General features: G+C 44.2%; 1 protein-coding gene across 3 annotated transcripts in view; it reads right to left on the bottom strand.

Annotated features, from left to right (window-relative positions):
- MDGA2 (MAM domain containing glycosylphosphatidylinositol anchor 2) overlaps nucleotides 1–15,446 on the bottom strand; it is a 371,741-nt gene that overhangs the window by 109,915 nt on the left and 246,380 nt on the right. For all 3 annotated transcript variants that reach the window (XR_003991066.1, XM_030483781.1, XM_032919889.1), the window contains one exon: nucleotides 9,889–10,182. Coding sequence is in view for 2 of the 3 variants with exons in the window: in XM_030483781.1 (XP_030339641.1) it covers nucleotides 9,889–10,182 (294 nt within the window). In the remaining variant the exon portion in view is untranslated. The remainder of the gene's footprint in view (nucleotides 1–9,888; nucleotides 10,183–15,446) is intronic.

Below are 15,446 nucleotides of genomic sequence, written 5' to 3'. Positions count from 1 at the left end.
AAAGTAGCAAGGGCCAGTTCTAGCTCCCTTTTAGCTTGCCCTCTCTCCCAACACAAACAGCCTAAATCAAAACCAAATCCTATCTACAGAGAAGGAAGTCATTCAGAAAGCAATAAGCCTAACAGTCGGGATGTATTGTGTTATACAACACTTGTCCTGAATACTAACCAACTTCTTCCACTCTCCCAGGGCAGCCTTGGCTCTAGTGATCACGAGATGGTTGAGTTTGAGATCCTCAGGACTGTGAGAAGAGCGTGCAGCAAGCTCACTGCCCTGGACTTCAAGAAAGCAGACTTTGGCCTCTTCAGGAACCTCCTTAGTAAGGTTTCATGGGATACAGTCCTAGAGGGCAGGGGGGCCCAAGACTGCTGGTCGGTATTCAAGGACCACCTGCTACGTGCTCAAGAGTGTTGCATCCCGACTAGAAGAAAGTGCAGCAGGAGGGCCAAGAGACCTCCATGGATGGACAAGGAGCTGCTGAGGAAACTTAGAGGGAAAAAAGAAGCTTACAGAAGGTGGAAGCGAGGACAGGAGGCCTGGGAAGAATATAGGAGCACTGCTCGGGAAGCTAGGGACCGGGTTAGGAAAGCTAAGGCCCAGCTAGAATTAAGTTTGGCGAGGAATGTAAAAGAGAACACGAAAGGATTCTATAGATACATAGCAAATAAAAGACAGACTAAGGACAATGCGGGCCCTCTCCGGAAGCTATCAGGAGAACTGGCTACCATGGATTTGGAGAAGGCTGAGGTTCTTAATGACCTCTTTGCCTCCATCTTCACCAGCAAATGCTCTGACCACACCACGAAAGTCTTGGAAAGCAAATGCAGGGACTGTGAGAATGAAGACCTTAGGCCCACTGTAGGAGAGGATCAGGTTCGAGACCATCTTAAGAACCTGAACGTGCACAAGTCCATGGGACCTGATGAAATCCATCCGCGGGTCCTGAAGGAGCTGGCGAATGAAGTTGCTAAACCACTGTCCATCATATTCGAAAAAATCCTGGCAGTCAGGTGAAGTTCCCGATGACTGGAAGAAGGGTAATATAACCCCCATTTTCAAGAAGGGGAAGGTGGAAGACCCAGGGAACTACAGACCAGTCAGCCTCACCTCTGTGCCTGGCAAAATCTTGGAACAGTTTCTCCTGGAAAACATGCTAAGGCACATGAAAAACAACGAGGTGGTTGGTGACAGCCAACATGGCTTCACTAAGGGGAAATCCTGCCTGACCAATTTGGTGGCCTTCTATGATGGAGCCACGGAACTGATGGACAGCGGCAGAGCAGTTGACGTCATCTACCTGGACTTCTGCAAAGCGTTCGACACTGTCCCGCACGACATCCTTGTCTCTAAATTGGAGAGACATCAATTTGATAGATGGACCACTCGGTGGATAAAAAACTGGCTCGATGGCCGCACACAAAGAGTTGTGGTAAATGGCTCGATGTCCAGTTGGAAACCTGTAACGAGTGGTGTCCCTCAGGGATTGGTGTTGGGACCGGTCCTGTTCAACATCTTTGTCGGCGACATGGACAGTGGGATTGAGTGCGCCCTCAGCAAGTTTGCCGACGACACCAAGCTGTGTGGTTCGGTTGATACGCTGGAGGGAAGGGATGCCATCCAGAAGGACCTTGACACGCTTGTGAGGTGGGCCGATGCCAACCTTATGAAGTTTAACCAAGCCAAGTGTAAGGTCCTACACCTGGGTCGGGGCAATCCCAGGCACTGCTACAGGTTGGGTGGAGAAGAGATTCAGAGCAGCCCTCCAGAAAAGGACTTGGGGGTGTTGGTTGACGAGAAGCTTAACATGAGCCGGCAGTGTGCGCTCGCAGCCCAGAAAGCCAACCGCATCCTGGGCTGCATCAAAAGAAGCGTGACCAGCAGGTCGAAGGAGGTGATCCTGCCCCTCTACTCTGCTCTTGTGAGACCTCACTTGGAGTACTGTGTACAGTTCTGGTGTCCTCAACATAAAAAGGACATGGAGCTGTTGGAGCAAGTCCAGAGGAGGGCCACGAGGATGATAAGAGGGCTGGAGCACCTCCCGTATGAAGACGGGCTGAGAGGGTTGGGGCTGTTCAGCCTGGAGAAGAGAAGGCTGCGTGGAGACCTCATAGCAGCCTTCCAGTGTCTGAAGGGGGTCTATAAGGATGCTGGGGAAGAACTCTTTGTTAGGGACTGTAGTGGTAGGACAAGGGGTAATGGGTTCAAACTTAAACAGGGGAAGTTTAGATTAGATATAAGGAAGAAGTTCTTTACAGTGAGGGTGGTGAAGCACTGGAATGGGTTGCCCACGGAGGTTGTGGATGCTCCATCCCTGGCGGTGTTCAAGGCCAGGTTGGACAGAGCCTTGGACCACATGGTTTAGGGCAAGGTGTCCCTGCCCATGGCAGGGCAGTTGGAACTAGATGATCTTAAGGTCCTTTCCAACCCTTGCTATTCTATGATTCTATGATTCTAAATCTTTCATCATAACGTAAGGGCAAAAAAGAAAAAAAAAAGTATAACTGATGTAAATAATATGAATGTAAAATGTAAATACTGATTTCCGTTATACTTTCAACCTGCCTAAAAATAGATTTCAGTGATTACTTAAAAACAAAGACATTTTCCCCATTCAGTTACTCTTCTAATCTATGGCGATTTTCTGACTATAACTTTTTTAATAAGTTTTCATAGTGAAAATTTTATAAGATTTGAACATCTAGGTTTCACTCTCTGGGAGTTTTACTTGCCCTCCTGATGCCCACTCATTAAACGATACCATTAACTCATCTGGCTCTGCCCAGCAATACCAAGGAAGAATTGGGAGTGAAAAAGTCTTCCTAAGTAATGAGCTGTTGTCATGGCCCTGGGTATCACAGGGCATGTTTCTCTGGAGCTGGACCTCACTGTGAGCATCTCCAAAGTAGAGCAGTGCTCCTGGTCCCCGACCCTGCTCCTGCCCATCTCCACACCCTGAAGGGGTTTGTCCATCCAGACAGAAAACCCTCCATCCACGAACTCAGAGTCTGTAAGTGTCCTGACAAATTACTGCAGGGATTAGCTACCCTAACTGTTAAAAAGTTTCTCATAATTACTTTCCTAAATCTCTATGAGCTTTAAGCTCATTAATTCTAGTTCTATTTTGGATGGAGAACAATTCATACCTTTCTTTTGCAAAAACCTTTTATTTCATTATTTATATAATATTTATATATTAATATTTCATCAGGCACATATTTAGACAAAATAGATATGCCATTTATTCTGAGCTGCCAAATTACCTAAAGCATGAAAGGTTATTTTTTCCCATCTTCAACTGCAAATAACATCTAGAACCAAATCAAAGCGGACCCAGTTCGCAACTCTCCTGCCAATGGAAAACCTGTACAACTAATTTATGCCCCACCGATACACTCCAGATTTGCAATGATGCACCTGAGATCATAACTCAGCCTCATATTTCTTACTAATTAGCTCTGTTTCTTTTCAAATATAATCCCCAAAGAATGTTCCCCTTCAGCATGATTTCATTAGTTGTTTAGAATTTATTACTGAGTAGAAATGACATACAAACTAAAACTCAAATTGAAAGAAAAATTCAGAGCCTCACAATACAGCCAACTGCTATGCCAATCAGGTTACCATGAAATAATTTTGATGTTTTAAGAGGCTTTACAAGTACTTGGAAATGAATGCATTTGGAAAGGAGTTTATATTATAAGCAATATTTTATGTAGCACCAAAGTAAAACTGGAGCATATAAAATGCAAGTCCAACATGCAGCAATGTCCACTGTGAAGAATGATTCTGTCCTTTCTGCTATCATCACTCGATAACGTACACGATGTAAACATTTGATTATATTGAACCTGATGGCATTTTTATTTCCTGAGCATTCTCTTCCAGCAATAAAAATGGTGCATTTAAATTATTACTGGATTGCACCTGTCTGCCAACAGCAGGCATTCATTCGTTTTTTTTTTAACTTTTATATATCCAAATTTGCACACAATAAAATGGTCGGTGCTGCAAACAGATGCAGCGCTCAGAGTGCTGTCACCACATGTAATTCCCACTTTCCACTTGTCTGCCTTGGTGCCCTTCTGAAACTAAGCTGGGACAAGCCACCTTCAGGAGCTCCTTCTTTTCAGATGCCACCCTCTCAACTCAGAGCAAAGATGCCACATCCTAAAGACCTTCCTGGGCTCGTGATAGGAAGGTTCATGGCTGGTGGGGCTTCTGATGGGTCCTCCAAGGGCAGGCATAAGCTTTAGCAGGAGCTGGGGCTCTGTCTGGACCAGCACCTTTCATCTTTGATCACCTGCTTTGGGGGAAACGAACAGCGTGTCTTGCAGCACCAAGAAACGTCAACAGTGCTGTTGCATGAGCAATTTAAGTCACCGTGAGCTATCACACATCTCTCAACAATCACATATGTGCCTCCTCTGCCCTTCTCAGCATCCTTTTCCCACTTGCAGGTACGCAGCAAACCATGCTTGGGATATAAACTAGTTAAATGCTGGCACTGCTGCTTTGCCAGGCTGATTTTGCTTGGTTAGCCCAGCCCTCCCAGTAAACTGTTCATGGCATTTCAGCCTGCTGAAGGGATCCTCCTGGACCCAGCAAATACCCTTCCACCCTTGCCCTTGGAGAGCAAAAAGCCCTCAAAGATGTGGAAAGAAGATACAGAAGGATAAACGCCATTCTCTGAAGGGCTCTTACATTGACCATACTATAGATGAGAGGACCTTTTAAAGAGCCTGGACATGGGTGAAAAATGTGTAGAAACTCCCTGCAAAGGCGCAGAGGAGCTGGCTTGCACAGCAAACCAGGCTATTTGGTGTTGCCAGCTCCTCTCCAGGACAGAGACACCAAGACAACATCCATGGGTCCTGGGAAAATCTCTGCTCTCCAAGAGCTGTCTTTGCTTGCACGGCAACTGGAGAACCTGTGCCAGCAGGGCTTCACAGACCAGGCTCTGCTGATGGCTTATATATGATGACAGACCACCTTCAGCTCTGTCCCTAGCATCATGACTAGCTTCACCTTTCTTTTATTCTGTGGGGAAAGAAGCAAGAAATGAATCACCTTACGAAGTGTCTTTTATTCTTCCCAATCTCCTAGGGGAGGTGGACATGACAGTAACACCACCAACCAAATGCCAGTGAAGTTGTTTAGCTCTTCTGTCCAAGAAAAGCTAGCAGCATTCATAAAATCTGCCAAACAATGAAGATCAAAGTCAGTAAAGCCCATAGCTTGTGATGAATGCCAACACACCTAAGAGAAAACACTACAGGATAATAATAGCAATAAGCAAAGGATACTAGGTTTATTGATCAAATCAGCTATTACATGTCTTTCATTACTACAGCATCCTCAGAATCTTGTCTCCAAAACCTCTAGGGTAGGAACTGTTAGCTGTATTTTACAGATAGGCAACTGGGACAAAGAAAAGCCATCCCAGACAATTTCTGTAGGACAGGCTCTTCTGCTTTCTGTGGATGCTTTGCTCTCCATAGCCACTCAGGGAGCACAGGTACCTAACATTCAGATGGGTAAAATTTTAAGTTAAATTCCTCTCTAAGGCCTACTCACTTAGACCTCAAAACAGTATCTCATTTGCTGTATTTTACTGTTGAGCAATCACTTCAGGACATGACAAGGATGACATGACTCAAAGTGCACCAAAAAGCACACCAACCAATTCTTGTCCAACAGACCTGGGCTAGGGGAGATGTCTTCCCTTACTCTTGGTTTCTCCATCATGCATTTCCATTTTCCTATTAGAATTTGATGGTAAACATGAAAAATCAAAATTCTTAAACCACAACTTGAGGCCAAACTGTGTCAAAGCACAGAAATCAAAGCATGTTTTCCTAGAGAGCTCACAGTCTAGGATCCTGACACCACTGAGCACAGGGTTAAAGGGGTTGCACAAGAAAAGAGAGGTGAGGCACAGAAAGACTCCATTAAAACTGGTCACACGAACAGAGAGAGGGTCAAATTGGGGGGGAGGGGGGAGAGGAAAGCTTTTATCTTTGAATTTAGATTTGATTTTTCTTTAGTTTGAACCAACAGATATCACCTAGAGCAGCAGTTCCACTGAAATATTTGCCCTGTGACACCACTTTGGTGAGACAGAAAGTCCTACTCTCACAAGTAAAAACCCTTAAGATGCCCCAGAGAAGGGGAATGTATTCAGCTACCAACGTCCATGAATGGATCTGCTTATACCCAGCCACCATATACGAAATGAAATCAATAAGTTGTTATATAATTGTTTCATTAAATATCTTTCCCTGTTTATAACTCACAAAAGCATCTAAAGTAAATATTACAAAATTACTGAAAAGAACTGATTTTTATGACAATTGAATAAATGCTATGCTAGTTACGGGAATGATGCTGAAGTCAATGTGAACACATGTACTTTCCTCCCACAAGAAAAACAATCAAAGCATTACATAATATCTGTTTTGTCCATTTGTCTCCAAGTTGTCACTTGCTAGGATCTGAATGAGTAGAAATCTAAACAAGAACAGATTATAGAAAAATCTGTAAATACCTGTTATACTCCTGCTTGTTATAACCATTTTCAAGTTGTTTCTCTCACCTCTTTCAGAATATGTGAATGGCTGCATCTAATGCAATACAAAAAACACATAAAAACGAAGCTTCTTTTCCTACCAGCAAAATATTGTAAAGGAACAGTAAGGCTAGCAGTGCATCCACCAGCCTTTGGAAGTCAGCAGGAGTCATCACACTGGGTCCATCAGGACTGGCTTAGGTCCTGAAGAAGCGCAGCTGGTGGGAAGTCCTTGTCCACATCCTGGGAAACATTCCCCAAGAACCAGACTCAACCATTCCTTCCTCTAACACGAAATGCATGGTTGCCTCCCTTATGAAGAAAATAGCAGTGTCTGTTCAAAAGCTTTGAAATGGAGACCAGGATAAATGATACAGACCTCGCTGGATAAATAGAAGAGTTTCCGTGACTGCAAAAGATTTGAAATAAAGTCTTCCAGGGCAAAATGTGGGACACATGACAGCTGTTACATAGAGCCATGTCAAGAGTGCTTCTGAATACTTGTTCTTCCAGTATCCCCAAGTGAACTGAGCTTCTGAGGATTTAAAAAAAAAAAAAAGAAAGAAAAGCAAAGCTGAAAATTGCTTTTATTATCTGAAATCATGAAACAGGGCTCCTCTGACCTCATGAAGCTCTCCAAGAACTTTAGAAAGAAAATCTTTAAAAACTTTAGATAAGAAATTCTTGGCAGCAGGGATGGGATGGCTAGCTTGCCCCAGTTGTTACTTTGGGGTTTTGCTGTTTGTAACTGCTGGCGTGGATTTACCTCCAGGGCTTTCCTACTGAAGCTCTTGCTTCACCAGGAACACCCTCCACATACACGAACTAAATTACTTGAAGAAGCCTGCATTATCCACATGTCCATCATCCATGTGGCCATCCTCCACACATCATCACAACCAGCCCAAACGAGGATGTTACGATAATCATGCTGGACTCTGTAAACATACGGAAAAGATGATGTATGCTGACAACAAAGGAACATAAACAAAATGGCTAAGATGGAGGACCAATGTGCCTAGAAACAAAATCTTTCCTAGTTCTCACAGCAGATCAGTGACAGAACAGGGGAAAGATGCCGCTTTCCCTCCTCCTTATTCATGACAACCATTCCTCCACTGTACAGTGGTTCTTATTCAGAGATTCACAGGGACTCTGCAAATCAGCTTTTACTGAGTTTATTATTCATGTTTCCTGTCTGCCATTCAAGATCATAAAGGTCTGCAGCCACCACACAAGCCAATCTTCAGTCCAAGCTATTAAAAAATCTTGCATTATCACCCTTCTCAGCCACCACTGTTCAGATGTGATGGCTGAGATCACCACTGATCTATGAGGAAGTAGTCTTAGTCAACCATTTCTATGAGCTATGCTGCTGCTGTCTTCCAAGCTGTCCAACCCCATGTCCCAAGAGCCACAGGCTGGGAGTATCACTGCAAGCTTTCACAAGATGGATTTTCTTTAAGTTACAACTGTATGGATTAATCTTTTCTTGTGTTTTTCATGTCTGAAAGAGATGGCAAAGACATACCCCAGCAAAGCTGCGGTAGCCAGAACATATCATACCCAGCATCTGTGAATACACCTGATAAACTGAAGCAACCGAAAACCCCTGTAACAGCTTTGTGCTGCTGCTCTCTGTATTTTCTCCAGCATCAACCCTCCTCTTTTGCACCATTCGTGCTGCGGGGGTCCAGGACACAGCTCCACAAGCTCTACCAGCTCTGACAATGACCTGTACCCTGGTGGCATGCCCATTTACAGGACAGACTTGGGGCCCTCTCCACATATCCTATAGTCTGCCCTTCCACGTCTTTTATCTTCTGCCTTTTCATGACATTCACCTTCTGTAAACCACTTTTTCTGTGTGGCTAAAATTAAACACTTATAATGATGATGGATTGTTATAGGAGATCTGAAACCAACACTCTGTGTCATCAGAGCTAGTCCTAGTGATGATAACCACAAAAACCATCATCAGAATAAACACTAGTAATGCTAGTAATAATGACCTGAGTAAAAATTCTTTTGCTAGTAAGGGCTCCCTAGTGCTACTACAGCTCTGAATTAAGGCTGGTCCAGCCTGTTCGCACAGGAGCCAGTCTTCCCTACAACAATCCATCTGCTTTAAAAGTGCCATCTGTAAGAAACTAATACCCCAGTGGCCCTTTTATGCTCTAGAGAGAGAGGAAGACCTCTCTGCAGGATGATCTAAGATCCAAGTAATTTTCTGCAACCTCTAGAGAGGGAGCCAAAGACACCTCTGCTCCCAGTTTAGATACACCAGTGCAGGTAGGATGGTGCCAGTCCTAACACAGATGAACCCACAAGCAGGAGAAGCGCAAGCAAGAAGGCTCCAGCTTGCTTCAATACACGCGACTGGTGCCTGGGACAGTAGCACACTTTGATAAAAAGCTATGCCTGCACACCAGTAAATAGCTCTGATGAAAGCACTGCAAATACCACAACATGTAATCAAGTGCATAAATAATTTGTTATAAAACAGACCTTGGAAAAAAACAAATCAGTTGATTATTAGTAATAACTATGTATATTGCAGCATCTCATCCCTGGAGGCCCCAAAAGAGGTCAGTTGCGCTGAGCACAGAACACTGCTAAAAAGCAAATCTGCCATAATATTTGGGCATCTGAAACTAGAATAAATGAGGGCTATACAAGTCACTTTATAAAAAAAGTGAGAATAAGTACCAACAATACAACGAACATGAAACTCATTTAGTGAACAACTTTATCAGATACACAGCAAGAAAGAATGCCTCATTATTCCCCATAAAACATATCAAACCAGACTTTTCATTTTCCAATAATAAACACTGAGCATTTGCAAAATAATTGATTTCCTCTTATATTTTCCTTCCCATTCCTGATGCTGCTGGTTTGCAAAGACAGAGCAGATGATGCAGATCTGCATGCAGATCAGCTAAGATGGAACAGTTCTTTCCCTCATTTTTTTCTTCTTGTTTTACATAGTATCAACAAATGAGATCAGTATCAGATCTGCATTCACAGAAATATGTCCTCCTATCTCATGTGCTTGTTCCTGTATCAAGAAATTTAAAGCTAGGCATTAGCAAAACAATGATTGCCTCACACTTTTTTTTTTTAAACATAAATGGGGCTCCTATGTAATTTTTACTTCTACATTTACATTATAATCATGGATTCAGGGAACTAGAGAGCCAAACAACATAGCATCAAAAACGTAAAAACCATAAGACTTGCTGCTGTGTATTTAGGGGAGAAATAAATCAACTTCTTTTTCTCAGCAAAACCACATGGAAAGAAAATAAGGGTCTACTCACACTGTACAATGAGCTGTACCAAAGCTTCTCTGGGCTTCACATTAAACCCATTGTACTGGCTGGTCTGGCACCTGTAGGTTCCTGTCATTTCCCTGGACACGTTCACTATCCTCAGGATCCCATCGTAGCTCTCCGTCTGCATTGCTCCGTCCGGCATCACAACTTCCTTGTCTGCTCGGGACCAGAGAATGATGGGCTTGGGCTTCCCTGTCACCTGGCACTGCAGTTCGATCGTGTCCCCTTCCCGGGTGACCAGGGGTGACTTTTCTTGAGGAACAGTCAAATTGGGTGGGACTTCAAAGAAAAAAAAAGAGACGGTTCAACAATTAGAATTGCAGAGACATCAGGTGGCTTTCTTGCTTGTTACAGTCATAGCTGTATATCAAGAAGCAGTTTATATGCAGACAGCATATGTTGACTACATAGAATCACAGAATCTTTTGGGTTGGAAGAGACCTTAAAGATCATCTAGTTCCAACCCCCTGCAACGGGCAGAGACACCTTCCGCTAGACCAGGCTTCTCAAAGCCCCGTTCAACCTGACATACATTGGAAAACTGTGCAATGCTACTATATTTATGAGAGCAGGTTGTCAGCTGCTTGAAGTTGTTCAAGTAAGATTCATCAACCCCAGCTATGAAACTTAGTTACCTCCCTGTGTGTCTCAGATATGCCATTATATATGCCAATATGCCATTACAGTGTACATCAGTGCATTCGGACCACTGGTCACAGCTAGCCCTTTATCACTGCAAGCTATGGCTTTCCTTTTTATGAGTATATGGCGCTAAAAACCTTTTTTAACAACAGACTGCCTGTTGATTTTATCCAGCCTGTAATGGCCACGCAATGAGGAAGAATAATACCAATTCAGAAATCAGTTCAGAATTCAAGACCTGAAACCAAAACGCAGTTGGCATCCTTCTATCACAGGAGGTTTATCAAAGTGGTGATTTTTTTTCACGTGCATCCACCGTCGGTCCCATCAGAGGTGGCCCCTCTGCCTCAGCCATTTAGGTGACAGCTTTTGAGAATTACAAAGCACTACAAGCTCTGGCGGCCTGACAAGAATGGTTTTGCCATGCACAATTATTGTTCCCATCTTATCATACCTGTGCTGGATTTATACCCAATTTCTTACTCCTCTCTCTGTGCAACACAAACAGAACTGCTGTGTCTGAAGCTGTTTGTCTCCGGATCACACATGGTGCCTTTGGCACCATCGACCCTTACTTAAGGGGGGTACAGGCTGTTGTGTGGCTGGTGAAAATGTGGAAAAAGATGATTTAAACACTGCCCACCTTCTCTCACCTTTTGTGCCTTCTGAAAACTCAGCTGTCCTTATGGGTCTTTATTCTGAATCACGGGGGAGAGAGATGCTTTCTGCTTTAAAGCATTCCTTCACAGGAGCATTACCTCTCAACACTGTCCTGCCCTCAACTACTTTCCGTGAATGCCAGGACTGACAAAATACAGCCTGCACTGTAACTCCTGTCTGCAGGCAAAAATAATCAGAGGCTATTTTCAGGCCCCCAGACACAGAAACCACAGACTTGTACCAGTGAGAAATAGTTCCAGTTTTCCCCTGGGATCTACCTCGTGTCTACAGACCTGACAAGTCTGCTAGGAATCAAAGCTTAAATCAGGGACTTTCGCATGTACCAAAATGCTGTTCTCAGCTGTTTTGAAGGCTTTAATAGCTCCTTCTGAATCTGGTGGGACATGTAAAAGCTGAAATAACTTTCCACAGGAGAGTAAATGAAAAATTATTTTATACTTCAAATAAAAGAAGAAAAAAAAAGAAGAAAAAAGAGAAAGACTGCTTAATAAAACATTCCCCAAATTAATAAAACATTCTTATTTTTCACTTATGCCTGTATGTGCCATAGCAGGTCCTGAGCACAGGCCAGGGCCCAGAGAACATGGATAACTTGCAGGGAGCCCAGAGGAGAACCACCCCATGGAGATGCCTGAAAGCCCCTGGTGAGGGATGGGACAGAAGGATCAGATGAAGGCTGCTCTGTGGCTTTCTGAGCTATTCTGACTGCACTTCTCCACCAGTGCGTGATCCTTCCTCTCCCTCATTTCTAAATCCCATGCTTTTGCTGTGAAGTACATGGTGCTTGTGCTGGGCCTGCACCTGTGCTTGTGGTGGGAATCCTGAAAGCGAGCACATCAAGTAGATACCAAAGGGCCACTTCCTAAAGCAATGTTCTACGAAAACACAGGCTAAACTGGGAAAAAAGGTATTGTTCCAAGAAAGAAAATAAAGTTTAGAGAGAAAGGTTTGAAAACACACTGTTCAGTGCCTGTCTGCAGGAAGAAGCTTCCTTCTGAACATTTTTTTTCCAGCTCATCAGGCTTGTGGCTTTTCAGCTTAGTTCAAATACTACAAAGCCTTGTCTGGACCAGTAAAAAATCCATTTACTTTGTCCCTCCATCCCTGGGCAGTGTATCTGCTCCCTGCTGTGAATGTGCTTTGATTAAAGCATGTCCCTGTTGGTACAGGTGCTGCAGGCACCCTCATAGCTTTCCTCTCACTCCCTGCCCCTCCAGCACCTCCAGCTCCCTGGGAAGCGCAACCTTCTCCTGCCTCAGGGATTCAATGACTGTGAGGACCACGAGGCCATGACACATGATCACAGCCCTCAAACAAAATACCTGCTATCAAGAGGGAAAAGGTGTGCTATCTGCTCCGAACCAACCTACACTGCTACCTACAGGTCTGCTTGCAAAACCATGGTCCAGATGGGTCCAAGACATGAGTTTTCCTTTCAGTGTTTGTGTAGACCTGTTTCTAGACATGTTGTGCTGGCAGCCTGTTCCAGACTCCATCTTTTCCAGACAGACATCAGAGCAACAGGTCTGGATCATAAAATCACACCCTGTCTTAGCCTCAGAAATCACCCACTTTCTGGATGGGGCAAGGGCTGTAACTTCTCATTGCAAGCATTAAGCCAGGAGCAAGGCTTGCCTTCAGGACAGCAAGTGGTCCCATGCAAATGCTGCCTGTTGAAGGCAACGCATGATGGAAGTGAGACAAAAGATGAGCGAGGAGGAAGCAAAGCCAGCTTCACATGTGGAGGCTGACACAAACCTGCTCTTGAAACAGGAATGGAAAAGGGAGGTGATTCTCCCCTTCTACTCTGCTCTTGTGAGACCCCATCTGCAGCACTGCACCCAGCTCTGGGGCCCCCAACATAAGAAGGATGTGGAGCTGTTGGAGTGAGTCCAGAGGAGGCCACAAACATGCTCTGAGGGCTGGAGCATCTGCTCTAGAGACAGGCTGAAAGAATTGGGGTTGTTCAGCCTGCAGAAGAGAAGGCTGTGGGGAGAACTTAGAGCAGCTTCCGGTCCCTAAAGGGGCTGGCAAGAAAGCTGGAGAGAGGCTTTTGACAAGGGCTTGTAGGGACAAGGACAAGGACAAGGGGGAATGGATTTAAATTGAGAGAGGGTAGATTTAGATTAGATATTAGGAAGTTCTTTCCTGTGAGGGTAGTGAGGCACTGGCACAGTTAGTCATGTGAGGAATAAACAGAGAGAGTTAGTGTGTCCATGAGGTGGACCTCAAGAGGAAGGAGGATAGAGATGTATGATTGCAACTGGCAGCTCATGAAGACTTGTGTCCTATGTAGCTGCACTGTGGGGATGCAAGAAGGCACCAGCCCCAAGCTCCAGCTGTGGGACCTGCCAGCTGCAGGAAACGTCTCAGACCAAAGGGCAGAGGAAATTCAGAAATTTGTACACTCAGCAAAAACTATGACTCATATAAGGAAGAAATCTAGAAAGAACACACACTGCTTCTCATGGTCACATTCAGCTTCTGGAGGCATTGGAAAGGAAGGAGAGTGAATGGCACAAGACATGCATCTTTTGGGGGGAGGAAATAAAAAAAAAAAGAAAAGAAAAAAAGATGCATACCAAAAAAGTCCTGTGCAACTGTGAGCTAGTAATTTACCCCCCATTTAACTCAGTTTTCTTTCTGAATAATAGAGATAACAGTACTGCAAAACTGCACACTGCCAAGATAAGGACCACAGACTCTGAGGTCTGCAAGCAGGCTGATAAGATAGGCTGTATCAGTACCCCAGATGGAAAGATACCTTAAAATAACCTGACTCATCTCCTCCTGTGGCATTTTACAACACAACCAGCATCTGCCACATTGTAAGCCAGCCAATGTATTATTATGGTTTACTTATTTATTAATGTTCTTGTTACTGGAAACAGAGAAGGAGAGAGGAGGGACAAGGCCATCTATTAAAACAAATCATTTCATGGGCAAGGCCGTAAATAAGCAGCCTGGCTGCAGCTTTAATGTATCACGTTTGACTGACAGTGCTCGAGACAGTGAGCTCTCACTATTTATTTCTCTGCTCCCAGCACAGTGGTTACAGTCATGGGTCCCCCCTTAACTCAGATGCTGATTCTCTAATGTCTAATTAGGAAGAAGGACAGCACTGAATTTTGCTCAGGGAGGGTTTTATTGTGGGGTTTCCCTTTTTTATACCTATCTATTTATTTTCACAAACTTGCAGGCAGTTAATTAACTCCAAGATGTCTATTCTGCTGTCAAATTTGGCTTAAATTAGCTACAAGTTCAAAAAATATCAGGGGGTCTGGGGACTTGCGACACACTAACTGACAGGCACTGGCAGCCTGATTGTGTATGACTTGTTTTCATAAGCAATAAAGCTGAAAAAAGCCACAAAAGAAACTCACATCAATGCAATGGCCACACAGAAATCAGGAAGACAAGGAAGGGGGGAAATTAGAGAACTGAGGGGAAATTAATAATTCAAGACGTAGGGAGGCCCCAGGACCAGGTGGCTGAGCCTGCTGTGGAAGAAAGCGAGTCTGTGTGAGCAAAGGTGTAGAAACAGAATCACAGAATCGTTTAGGTTGGAAAAGATGTTTAAGATCATTGGGTCCAACCATTAACTCAGCACTGCCAAGTCCACCACTAAACCATGCTCCTAACAGCCAGTCTTTAAAACACGTCCCAGGATGGTGACTCCACCACTTCGCTGGGCAGCCTGTTCCAATGCTTGACAACCCTTTTGATGAAGACATTTTTCCTAATATCCAATCTAAACCTCCCCTGGCACAACTTGAAGCTGTTTCCTCTTGTCCTATAACTTATCACAAGGGTGCACGGGCAAAGATGAATGAGCAAATGTGGGTGAACAAGGGCGCACAAGCTGAAGTGCATGAGCAAAGGTGCAAGAGCAAACGTGCAAGGGTGTGTGAGCAAACATGCACAAACAAGGGTATGTCAGCAAAGGTACTGCAAGTGGGGCAAGCAAAGGCAGGTGGCAGCCAAGCAAGAAGTGCTTAGCAGGTGAGTGGGGGAATTTAACTCTTAGCAGTTAAATCTGTTTCCTAAAGCAGAGGGTTATCACTTGAAAAAGAAAAGTGCTAGTACCTCCTTTAAAAACTCACACTATTATTTTTTGAAACTGGCAGTGGCACATGCAGAAGATATATATCTGCTGATATATGTTCACTCCTGGCTCTTAAATAAAATGGTCTGAGACAACCTTTGCCTCTGTAAGTTGC

Source organism: Strigops habroptila, chromosome 4 (assembly GCF_004027225.2).
Source record: "Strigops habroptila isolate Jane chromosome 4, bStrHab1.2.pri, whole genome shotgun sequence".
NCBI lineage: Eukaryota > Metazoa > Chordata > Aves > Psittaciformes > Psittacidae > Strigops > Strigops habroptila.
This window is presented reverse-complemented; position numbering and strand designations above follow the sequence as displayed.